Source organism: Myotis brandtii, unplaced genomic scaffold (assembly GCF_000412655.1).
Source record: "Myotis brandtii unplaced genomic scaffold, ASM41265v1 scaffold182, whole genome shotgun sequence".
In the NCBI taxonomy this organism is placed as follows: domain Eukaryota; kingdom Metazoa; phylum Chordata; class Mammalia; order Chiroptera; family Vespertilionidae; genus Myotis; species Myotis brandtii.
Genome location: NW_005356751.1, coordinates 3,364,551 through 3,377,989, shown reverse-complemented (window position 1 = coordinate 3,377,989; position 13,439 = coordinate 3,364,551). Strand labels below are relative to the sequence as shown.

Here is a 13,439-nt window from a genome sequence, read left to right as displayed (position 1 = left end):
GGGCAGTTTGGAGTGAGCAGGCCAGCAGGGGGACAGTTGGGGATGAGCAGGCCAGTGGGGAGGGAAAGTAGGGGTGAGCAGGCCAGCAGGGGGGCAGTTTGGGGTGATCAGGCTGGCGGGGGGGCATTTGGAGGCAAGCAGGCCGGCAGCGGGGGGCGGGGGGGGCAGTTGGGAGCAAGCAGACTGGCAGGCCAGTGGGGAGGGAAAGTAGGGGCGAGCAGGCCAGCAGGGGGGGCAGTTTGGGGTGATCAGGCTGGCGGGGGGGCATTTGGAGGCAAGCAGGCCGGCAGCGGGGGGCGGGGGGGGCAGTTGGGAGCAAGCAGACTGGCAGGCCAGTGGGGAGGGAAAGTAGGGGCGAGCAGGCCAGCAGGGGGGGCAGTTTGGGGTGATCAGGCTGGCGGGGGGGCATTTGGAGGCAAGCAGGCCGGCAGCGGGGGGCGGGGGGGGCAGTTGGGAGCAAGCAGACTGGCAGGCCAGTGGGGAGGGAAAGTAGGGGCGAGCAGGCCAGCAGGGGGGGCAGTTTGGGGTGATCAGGCTGGCGGGGGGGCATTTGGAGGCAAGCAGGCCGGCAGCGGGGGGCGGGGGGGGCAGTTGGGAGCAAGCAGACTGGCAGGCCAGTGGGGAGGGAAAGTAGGGGCGAGCAGGCCAGCAGGGGGGGCAGTTTGGGGTGATCAGGCTGGCGGGGGGGCATTTGGGGGCAAGCAGACCTGCAGGCAGAGTGGTTAGAGGCAATCAGGCAGGCAGGCAGGCAGGTGAGTGGTTAGGAGCCAGCAGTCCTGGATTGCGAGAGGGATGTCCGACTGCCGGTTTAGGCCCGATCCCTGTAAACTGGCAGTAGGACATCCTTCGAGGGGTCCCAAATTGGAAAGGGTGCAGGCCAGGCTGAGGAACATACCCTCCCTCGTGCACGAATTTCATGCACTGGGCCACTAGTCTATATAATAAAAGCCTAAGCGACCGTTAAGGTGGAATGACCAGAACAACCAGTCGCTATGATGTACACTGACCACCAAGAGCCAAACACTCAATGCAGGAACCCCCTGTTAATCAGTGTGCTCCCACAGAAGCTGGACTCATGGCTGGCGAGCTCAGCAGCGGTGGTGGGACCCTCTCCTGCCTCCACAGCAGTGCTAAGGAGCATTGAGCAGGTGAGTGGTAAGGGGCAAGAGGTCCTGGACTGTGAGAGGGCGCAGTCTGGGCTGAACTAAGGGACCTCCCCCCTCTCCTGTGCATGAATTTTGTACACTGGGCCTCTAGTTGTAAATAATGCTGCAATGAACATACTAGAGGTGCATATATTCTTTCGAATCAGTGTTTGGGGTTTCTTGGGATATATTACCAGAAGTGGAATCACTGCGTTATTTTTAAGTTTTCCACAGTGGCAGCACCAGTCTCCATTCCCACCAACAATGCATGAGGGTTCCCTTTTCTCTCCATCCTTGCCAACACTTGTCTGTGGATTTATTGATGATAGCCATTCTGACAGATGTGAGGTGGTATCTCATTGTGGTTTTAATTTGCATTCTCTGATGATTAGTGTTGCTGAGCATCTTTTCATATGTCTGTTGACTATTTATATATCCTCTTTGGAGAAATATCTATTAAGGTCCTTTCCCCATTTTTTAATTGGATTGATTTTTTTTTTTGGTGTTGAGTTTTATAAGTTCTTTATAAATCTTGAATATTAATCCCTTACCAGATGTATTAATGAATATGTTCTCCCATTTCAATGGATTATCGTTTCCTTTTGTTGGTTTCATTTGCTGTGCAAAAACATTTTAGTTTTATGTTGTCTCATTTGTTTCTTTTTAATTTTGTTTCCCTTGCCTGAGAAGACATATCAGAAAAGATATTGCTATGAGAAATGCCCGAGATTTTACTGCCTATGTTTCCTTCTAGAATTTTTATGGTTTCAAGTCTAACATTTAAGTCTTTAATCCATTCTGAGTTTATTCTTGTGTATGGTGTAAGAAGGGGTCTAGTTTCATTTTTCTACAGGTATCTAATTTTCCCAACACCATTTATTGAATAAACTATCTTTACCCCACTGTATGTTCTTGCCTCCACTGCTGAATATTAATTGGCCATAAAAGCATGGATTTATTTCTGGGCTCTCTATTCTGTTCCACTGATCTATATGTCTGTTTTTATGCCAGTACCATGCTGTTTTGATTATCATGGCCTTGTAGTATAGTTTTGTATCAGGTAGAGTGATTCCTCCAACTTTGTTTTTTCTCAAGATTTCTGTGCTACTCGGGGTCTTTTGTGGTTCCATATAAATTATTAAATTCTTTGTTCTAGTTACATGAAATATTCCATTGGTATATTGACAGGAATGGTATTGAATCTATAGGGTAATATGAGTATTTTAATTAGGTTAATTCTTCCTACCCATGAACATGGTATATGCTTCCACTTATTTGTATCTTCAGTTTGTTTCTTTAATGTCTTATAATTTACAGGCCTTTTACATTCTGGTTAAGTTTATTCTACGGCATTTAATTTTTTGGATGAAACTGGAAATGAAATTGTTTTCTTAGTTTCCATTTCTGATACTTCATTGTTGGTGTGTAAAAATGCAACTGATTTCTGGATATTTATTTTGTATCTTGCTACTTTACTGAATTCACTGATCAGTCCTCATAGTTTCTTCGTGAAATCTTTAGGGTTCTCTATATACAGTAACATGTCACCTGCAAATAATGGCAGTTTTACTTCATCCTTTCCAATTTGGATGCCTTTTATTTCTTCTTGTCTGACTGCTGTGGCTAGGACTTTCAGTACTATGTTGAGTAAGAGTGGTGAAAATAGACATCCCTATATTGTTCCTAATCTTAAGAAAAAGCTTTTAGTTTTTGCTCATTGTATAATGTTGGCTGTGGGCTGTCATATATGGCCTTTATTAGGATGTATGTGCCCTCTATTTTTTGTTGAGAGTTTTTTATCATAAATAGGTGCCAGATTTTATCAAATGCTTTTTCTGCATCTATTGATATGATCATGTGATTTTTATCCTTCATTTTGTTTATGTAGTGTATCATGTTTATTGATTTGTTGTTATTGTACCTACCTTGCATCCCTGGAATAAAACCCACTTGATCATAGTGTATGATCTTTTTAATGAATTGTTGGATCTGGTTTGCTAATATTATGTTGAGGGTTTTGGCATCTATGTTCATCAGGGATATTGGCCTGTAATTTTATTTCTTTGTAGTATCCTTATGTGGTGTTGGAATTAGGAGAATGCTGGCCTAATGATCTTGGGAGTCTTCCCTCCACCTGAGTTTTTTGGAATAATTTCAGAAGGATGGGTGTTAGTTCTTCTTTGAATTTTTGGTAAAAGGAATTCTTAATTTTTTCTATAGGAAGAGAACTGATATGGGACTGCACTAAGTATAAAACATAAATTATTAAATAATAAGAGGATGAAATATATACATTTTAAAAATCACTTCTAGTGATATGAAAATGCCAACACTTTGATATTATGTGTGTAAAGAAAATGAGTCCAGATATTTTAAAAATACAGAGATAGGTAGATGATAAAAAGCTATAAGGAAATTTCAAAAAGTTATCTATGCAATTAGTGATTATATTTTCTGTGGAAATATAATTTTTCAAGAATGAAAACAAATACTGTACCATTATCATCTTTTTCTTATGGTGATTCTTTAGAAATGCCTCATATTTTTCTAATTTTCCAGGAGTACCTTTAAAGAAACAAGAATTCACAACATATATATGTGTACTTGTGTGTATGTGTATACACATATAGATCTCCTTTAAAAATGAAAAAGATGTAAGTACTTTAAATAAAATATATATAAAACTATTCAATGGGATCAATTAGCTATTTTGATAAGCATAATGCTAGATATACAAACGCTGTTGAATGAGTAGATTACTATTATTTCTTCTGTTTCCTTTGTTTTACAGAAATGTCATGCTCCAACTAGTATGTCTTTTGCACTTACTCCTATATCTAAAGTCTTACATCAATCTCTTCTTACTGAACAAGCCCATGTTGTTTAAATAGTTCAGTCACTTGCACTGTAGTTTCATGGTCACCTTAAATTCCAGTAGGAACAGGACTTTGAAACATGGCCCAGTGAAAGACTCTTGGGGCTCTGAAGTCAGTTAACCTGGACTTGAGTCAAGCTTTGATATTTACATATTGAGAATAATTAATATACATACAATTAGTTTTTAAAGTACACATGTGTACTTTCTCTCTCTCTCTCTCTCTCTATATATATATATATATATTACACACACATATATGGTTCAAAATATTTTATATTAAAAACACAAAATTAAATAAATTTAAAATAAAACTTAATAATAGTGTATTTAAACACATTCTCAAAATTTGAAAAATAGAGGTCCATAAAAGAATATTAAATATCTAAATAATATGACTAATTAAATTTATTTAATACATTGAAAATACTTTCTAAGTATAACTAATATCAGCATTTTTAAGGCTTACCCATGAACAAGTTTGCCCATTAAATAAAAAATAGGACAAGTATCACCATTAGTATCTAAAATCTTTTAGATACTGAAAGTGTTAATTAGATAATAAAAAAGTTATACAAATACTTAAAAGAAGTAAAAATTAACATTCCTAGCAGATATGCTTTTTACCCAGTCTGTAGCTATTCAGTTCTGAATACTAAACACTACCTTCCTACAAGCTAAACTAGCTCATGTAAATCCACTCTCACCCCTTTTACTTTGGGTTTTAGGTATTTATGTTCTTATAACCTGACTCTTGCTGGCTCGCTTATCTCTGTTACCAGTATCAGTTTATACAATCCATCGTGTTTCCCTGATATTTGGCTACCCCTGTTCCAGCTTAACAAAGTTCACAGCTATTTGAGTTTTTGTCCTAGCAATACTTTCTTTAAATCCACATGTTCATGTTCAACTAAAATTCTGTACTGGACCATATGGAAAGAAAGAGGTATAAAATAAAATAAGTTTATTATTATGTTTTTTAGATATTTTATACCTTAGGATTTCATTATTTATGAGATTGCACACAGAGACAGACAGACAGACATAGATACACATACACACACACAACTGACCATTGCTCTACTCATATAAAAATACAGTTTACCTTTCTCAGAAATTATATTTTCCCACTCAAGAATTTTAGAGGCATGGTTTTTCAAAAGAATTGAACATTCCTGTAATCTTGCCTCCATGATCCTGACTGCACCATGTCTTCGAGGGACATTTTCCCATAGGTGTGTATAAATTGAAGCAAATGAACTATCTTCTTTTATTTTCTTCAGTATGCATGCCCATTTATCTTGATCTCTAAAGATGATTTCCTCTGGCCAATATTCCTGCAAAAAATGTTATCCAATACAACTTAAATCAATTAGCTAAAATTGAGATTTTATTACACAGCATTATTTTTTATTAAATGTATTCTTTAAAATTCTTGAAACATTCATAAACTTTAGAAGTTTCAAATGCTTCATAAAAACTTTTTGTCCTAAATCATTTGAAAATAAGTTGCTTATCTACCATCCTTGAATACTTTAGTGTGTATTTCCTAAAAACAAATACATTATTCTATATAACCAAAATTAATCATCAGACTCAGGAAATTTGTACTGATACAATGTTTCCTAGCTAATCCTCAGATTCTATTCAAGTTTCATCAACTGAACCAATAATGCACTTTATAGCAAAAGGATCTAGTGTAGTATTACACATTACATTTTTCTTCAGATGTCTTTAGCTCCTCAGTCTTTCCTGTGTACTTAAAACCATGAACTCATACTGGTATTCCTAATTCCAATTTAAAACATTCTATTTTCTCTCTTTCCATGTTATAATTATCATCTCCAACAATAAAACACCTAGCTGCCATTATCTTTAATACATGTGTTTATTTTATCTATCTTCTCAGATGATCACTAACCCATCTCTTCTATGTACTGGTAGCTTCTTCTCTATTGGATGCCCTTCTCATCCTGCTCAGGCTCTGACACCTCTTGCCAGGCTGCCCCTTCTATAGGGATACCTTCCTTACCTCCACTTGGGTTCTGACTTCCCATATCAGGCCATAGCCTACCTCCCACCTCCTGAAATCACCCTTCATCCCTTCCCCTGGCTACGTGTAGATATCATCCTCATTCCCTTGGATTCTGACACATATGGTGTAACATGGACACTCTCCTCACTGTGGTTGACTTCAGACAGCTTGCTCTACATTATCCCAGTGAATCCCTATCTCCCCTGCCAATTTGGATGCCTGCCTTGTTTTGGCCCCCAAATGGCTTTAGGACTAAACTACTCAAGAAGAGAAGGAGATGAAGAAAAGAGAGGAAAATAATAGGAATAGAAGGGGAATCACAATATTAACATTTGCAAACCAAATAAAAGATTATCTTTCAATATAATCAATTGATAACAAAACAAAGAAATTTAGCCAAAATAATTAAGGGTTTGTAAGTAAGAGAATGAGTTCTGGAACTTGTATGATATAAAACTCTTTAATAAATTTTGGTAAAATATTCTGGAAATTTAGCTAAATGGGAATAAATCTGAAATCTCCAGATCAGGAATTTTAAACTTGCCTTGGTCCATTCCACTTCCCTTTTTCTTTCTTTAAAAGCCTTTAAAAGCCACTAACACTAAAGGGATTAGTGTTAGGGCCAGGGTAGTGGATGATATGGTGACTAATTAGACCTATCAAAGCCCACTGAAATCTAAAATTTAATGATGTACACACTCTGCTACAGTTCTTACTGATGCCCCAAACCTGGAGGCAAGTTGTCCCCCTTTTTCCTATGTTTATTGGACACTAGAATTGATGCCTTCTGTTATGGTCTGAATGTTTGTGTCACCCCAAAATTTGTATGTTGAAATCCTAACCCTAAAAGTGATGGTATTAGATGGTGGAGCTTTTGGGAGGTGAGTAGGTCATGAGGGTGAAGCCTTCATGGTTCATATTAGTTCCCTTATAAAAGAAGCTCCAAAGAACTTGCTCATCTCTTCTACCATATGAGGTCACAACAAGAAGGCTGTGTGTGTGAACCAGGAAGCCAGTTTTGTACTAGATTCTAAATCTGCTGGTGCCTTGATCTTGTATCCCAGCCTCCAAAACTGTGAGAAATAAGTTTCTGCTCTTTATAAGTAGAAAAATAAAAGCCCACTACAGTCATCATCATATCCTTATGAATGGTGCTCTCTAATGATAACAAGTAGATAAATAATACCCAGCTTTTAATATCGGAAAACTTTCCCAGAGAGATCTAGGTCCTTCTGCCATTTTGGAATAAAAAATATTACTCAGATACATAAGTACACCCTCTAAAATCTTACAAACATATGTTTTAAAGAAGACACTCAACCACCTGGTTATTGTGTCAAAATATACAAAGATCTCAGAAGAATAAGATATGATCATAGGATACAATCCCTGGAGATAAACATGGTCAATTTAGAATGGCAACCACTTTTGAAAATATAGTTCTCTCATATCACTCGAGTCATCTAAATGGATGGATGGATGAATGAACAAATAAATAAAACAGCTATTCCCTGAATAAAGAGAATAAAAAAGAAATAATTATTCTCTCTATAGTAAAGCACCTTTGATCTCCTGCGAAAGATCCAGTAGGGATCTAAGTATCCTCCAGGTCTGTATTACAAACCTAACAGCCCTATTAACAAAATTTGACACTGATGTCCTAAGACAAGTACTACCAGGTAGAAATCACATGAAAGCAGAAAAAAAGAATAATGAATAACAGCAGGGAAGGTCAACTCTGATAAATACATAAGGAAAGAGTTAAACCAACTCTTCAGTACCTAAATAACTGAAAAGGAATACAAAGCTGTGATAGTATAGATGCAGGCAGAAGGAGGAGAGTGATGTAAATTTCACAAGGGCAGGAATATTTATCTTTTTTGCTCATTGTTGTATCTTCAGTGTCCAGAACATTACCTGGCAAATAGTAGGTAGTGAATAAAAATCATTAAATGAATGAATAGAATAAATACTAGTAATGATAATGACACAACATTAGTGGAACAAAAGGATGCCATAAAAATGTAAAAATATTTTTTTAAAAACAAAATAGAAACAGAATGTTGATGAAGGGGGAGAGACAAGAAGAGAATGTGGGAATTGGTCAATAGAGAAATGAGAAGAGAAATGATTGAAGGTAAGAAAGTACACAGAACTATAACAAAGGAGAGGAAAGAGGAGTAGAAGGTATAAAATATTAAAATTATAAAAGAAAGATAGAGATAGTGGAAATTGACCAAAATGAGAGGGCTTTAGATGATGTAAGAAATGATAAAGCATCCTATATAATAAAAGCCTAATATGCAAATTGACTGAAGGGCGGAACAACCGGTAGAACGACTGGTCACTATGACATGCACTGATCCCAGGGGGCAGACACTTAACGCAGGAGCTGCCCCCAGCCTGCAGGCCCAAGGCTAGCCAAGGCGGGTGCCAGCAGGGGCCCTCAATCACCCCGCCAGTCGCCCCACAGATCAGCCCTGATTGCCGGCCAGGCCTAGGGACCCTACCCGTGCACAAATTTCATGCACTGGCCCCTAGTAAAGTATAAGAAACTAAAAGCTGACATGGAAGTTCCAGGTACTGTACTAAATGCTAATTAGTAGCAGAGCTGGGATTTAAACATAGGCAACCTGGCAATCTGACCCCAGAGCCTCTGATTTTAACCACTACACAACTATGAAAATACATACCTTTGCTTTTATATTTTAGAAAAATTAAACAGAGACAGGCTTGGCCATAAGTGATTTAGAATATATTTCAATTTCTCTTTTTGTTTTATTCACTTGTTTATAATATGCCACAATTTAAAAAGAATGACAACTTCATGAAGGCAAGGATCTTTGCCTGTTTTGATTCACTGATATATTCTAAATGTCTATGTGCCTGATACACAATAGGTACTCAAAAATATGTTTTAAATAAATTTGAAGGAATTATTAGTTTTTTACTAATATCTATGAGGTAGAAGTTTTGTCCAGCAAACAAAAAATTAAATATATAGTCATTTTATTCCTAGATGTATGCAAATATCCAATAGTTTGGCAATGCATAGACATAGCCCAACCTTAAAAAAACAACTAAGTATTTGGTTGGGAAATCTAGACAATAAGAAAAAATGTACAGATACACCCATAAAAGACAAAATGGTACAACTGGATATGTTGTTTTATCAAATGTTAGCTGATAAAAAAGGAAGGCCATCAATATAGATGTTGTCCTTTGCAAAAAGGATGGTGCTTTAAGTTTGATTTTATTCTATCTTTGGTGAAGGGCATAAACCTGTGATCTTGATTTGATTAGTATTATTCTTCATTTGAACAGAGTGACTATACATTTTCACTTCAAATGTTTAGAAAATTTCATCTGAAATCATAGGTTCTCAAACATGCATGATGGTATGGTCCAAATGTCTCCATAATTATTTGCTGAGTTTGGCTTAATTTTAACTGTAACCCCTTTCCCTTGACATTAAAAAAGACCCAGAGCATCGTGATTAAGCTACAACACATTTCCATCATTATTTAAATTAAAATAGTTGCAAAAAGCTTGTCCTAAAAGTATTTCAAAATTTCTGCTTTGCCACAGTGATTGAAACAAACTTTTGTAAATTAAGAACATTTTCATTTCACTCCTAAAGGGAATTTAATCCTTTTTTAAAACATTAAGAAAACAATACTTATTTAAACAAATATAAGAACAGAAAATAGATATTTTTGAAACTCGTTAACAGTTTAGTCACAGCAAATTCTGTTTACATTTAAGCATAAATGAGTGCAAATTAAACTCTAACCTACTCAAAATATGTACACACCTCATTAAAAAAGCATCTTTGCCTTCCACATTAACATCATTTTCCTAGCCTTTGACACCCCTCAACACAAAAAAAAACCTGACCTTCATATTCACAACTGCATGAACCCAAGAGAAAACCCATACAATCCCAATAACTCCAGAAATCAATAGTTACACATAATGGAAACTGGAGCTTTCAATATAAAAACACATTTTAAATATTTTACCCTGATTCAACATCAAAGAACACTGATGTAACACCACTGCAATACCTGTCTCAGCTGTGGTGAATGTAAATGATGTAAGTAAGCAAAACTGTCAGATATTCTTCAAGGTGTAAATATATAAGACAAAAATCTTATATTAGCAAAATAATATAGAAATGTCTATATAATTCTTCTGATAGGACATTGGACTGGAATTTTTAAAAGTGGAAAAGAGAATAGAATATTGACAAGAGGGAACAGCTATGAGATAGAGCTTACTGAAAGAAGGTAAATATTTATAAAAATTTCTTACAATAAAATGTATTTTCCATATTCATTGCAGTGTTGTTTACAATAGCCAAGATTTAGAAGCAGCACAAGCGCCCATTAGTAGATGAGTGCATAGATAAGCTGTGGTACATTTACACAATGGAATACTACTCAGCCATAAAAAAGAAGAAAATCTTACCTTCTGCAACAGCATGGATGGACCTGAAGAGTATTATGCTAAATAAAATAAGCCAGTCAGAGAAAGACAAATATCACATGATACCACTTATATGTAAAATCTAATGAACAAACAAAATAGAAACAGACTCATAGATATAGAAAACAGATTGACAGCTATTAGAGGGAAGGGGGTTGGAGGGCTGGGTTAAAAAGGTGAAGGGATTAAACAAACAAACCAAGAAACCTCATACACACAGACAACATTATGGTAATTATCAGAGGGAAAGGAGAATGGGGAGGAGGTAGAAAGAGTAAATGGGCAATAAATGGTCATGGAAGGAGATTTGACTTTGGGTGGTGTACACAGAATACAATGTACAGATGATGTATTATAGAATTGTGCACCTGAAACATATAATTTTATTAACCAATGTCACCCCAATAAATTCAATAAAGAACAAAAAGAAAATGGAACCCATACAAATTTCTATTATTAAAGTTTTTTCCTAGGCTTTTTCCATCTCCAGAACTGATATTTTAAAAGATGTACTGGCACATAAAACGGGATGCTCTACTCACCAACTTGTGGAGCCTTAAGAATTCTTCAATGTTCTTTGGAGGTTCCTAATAAAGAAAAATCAATATTAACATAAATTCAGATTGTTCATAATCTTATACATAATTTATTTAAATAAATAAAAACACTGAACTTATCATAATTTTCAGAGCCATAAGATATTGTAAAATACTTTGTAAAGTCCCTGCACTTGGAAAAGTGACAGAGATCAGTGTTTAAATTCTGTGCCTCCGACCCAAATTCTGATACCCCACTCCTAGAGAAAAGCTCCACATGAATCCTCCTGAATGTCCTCATTTCAAATTCCTACAAGAGTTACAGGATATTTTGGGCTCTCTGGGATGGTGTCTACAACAAATCCAGAGCCAAAAATGTAATAACATGCTCCTCTTGAAAATGAAGTATTTAAAAAGCCACACTAGTGACATGGTGAAAATACTTTAAATATTTGGATGTTTTAGTGTAATAAATAATAACCCTATTTTTATTAGCAGTTTCTTTGTAAGTTAAAAATGTATCCTTTCATTAGACAAATTAATTTTAATTGAGACTACATATTACTCTTCCTTGCCTTAGAGACTGTGTACACATTCTTCCTGCTGCTTAGAAGGCTCCCTGTCCTGAACCCTCTTCCTCCAACCCATTCTTGGCCTATTTAACTTTTATATCAAATATCAAATTAAAAGTCATTTTTTCTAGGAAGACTAATTTGGCCCCCAAAAATATTCTCTATGCCAACCTGTGGGTCGCGACCCCTTTGGCGGTCGAATGACCCTTTCACAGGGGTTGCCTAAGACCATCCTGCATATCAGATATTTACATTACGATTCATAACAGTAGCAACATTACAATTATGAAGTAGCAACAAAAATAATTTTATGGTTGGGTCACAACATGAGGAACTGTATTTAAAGGGCCAGAAGGTTGAGAACCATGCTATGGTAACAGACAGCAGATTTGTATCTTTACAAGGATAGAAACTACGGTGTAATCACTGCAGAACTGTCAAAATTTCATACAGAGGCTGGCCTATGGTCAATGCATAATAAGTACTTTCAGTGTTCATTAATTAATTAATAAATGAGTAGATGAATGTCAGAGAAATATGTAGGTATTTATATATTTTTTTAAATAAGAAAAGAAAAAAAAAACTAGTGAGAAGACCAAAATAAGAGAAATTCAGAATATCCTATTTAATACCCTAATGGTCTGATGATGATTGTCTGAAAAGATTGCATTACATTTTAATTTACTAAAACCCATATTTCTTATCAATAGGTAAAATGATCAAGATTACAAAATCACAAGGCCATGTTCTGTAAAAATAACTATACATTTGAGGTTGAAGATAATAATAGATGATGAACATAAGTAAATATATTAACAGATAATATAGTAATGAAAAAATAAAGGATATGTGTAACAATCACAAAAAAACAAGTGTTCAGATACAAAGATGCATAGAGCTGTCAGGGAAATTTTATGGAAAGCATGAGACTCTAGGCCTAGTCAGATTGAGAAAGGTAGGAAATACAGTGGGGCCTTGACTTACGAGTTTAATTCGTTCCGTGACGGAGCTTGTAACTCAAATTACTCATATGTCAAATCAATTTTCACCATTACAATGAATTGAAATGCCATTAATCCGTTCCGGACACCCGAAAAACACCACAATTGTTTTGTTAAATGTTTTTAAATAAGAAAAATGTATTTAAAAATAACGAATATTGTATAAAAACACAATACTGAACAATAGAATGTAGTGCAATAAAATTGTTTTATTAAGTTTATTGTACAGCATTTACCTTGGAGATCAAACGACTAAAAGATGCTGATGGAGTTGGAGGAGAAAGGCTGAACTGAATAACTGAATCTTATTTGCTGATTTTTGCCCTTTTCGCCACGCTTTCATCACTTTCATCTACAGGAGTTTTCGATAAAAACCTGTCCAATGAGATCTGTTTCATCCTCCCTTTCAGAATATTTCTGAAATGAGTTAGGCAAGTGTCATTAAATAGCTCCATCGCACGCCCAGTTGCAATTTTTTCTGGGTGTTTCTTTTGAATAAAGTCTGAAAGTTTCTCCCACATTCCCAAGATTTCCTTTATCTCACTTACAGAGATAACCTCCTCCTCCTCCTCCTCCGTGCCATCTATTTCCTGCAAAACCTCCGTGTGCTGCTGCGTCTGTAGCTCCTTTAGCTCCTGCGTTGTCAGTTCCTCCGAGTGCTCCTGGATGAGCTCGTTGATGTCACCTTCCTTTATATCCGCGCTCGCTGCCTCACCATGTCTGACAAAGGAGTGAATGCAGGTCCTCTTTTTAAAATTTTCGAACCAGCCCCGACTGGCTTTAAACG

At 36.5% G+C, this 13,439-nt stretch overlaps 1 protein-coding gene across 1 annotated transcript in view; it reads right to left on the bottom strand.

Moving 5' to 3' along the window:
* FAM227B (family with sequence similarity 227, member B) overlaps positions 1-13,439 on the bottom strand; it is a 201,768-nt gene that overhangs the window by 186,902 nt on the left and 1,427 nt on the right. The window contains exons 2-4 of the mRNA XM_014537823.1: positions 11,086-11,130; positions 5,126-5,357; positions 3,643-3,710 (exon numbers count right to left, since the gene is read on the bottom strand). Of these exons, the coding sequence (XP_014393309.1) occupies positions 3,643-3,710; positions 5,126-5,357; positions 11,086-11,130 (345 nt within the window). The remainder of the gene's footprint in view (positions 1-3,642; positions 3,711-5,125; positions 5,358-11,085; positions 11,131-13,439) is intronic.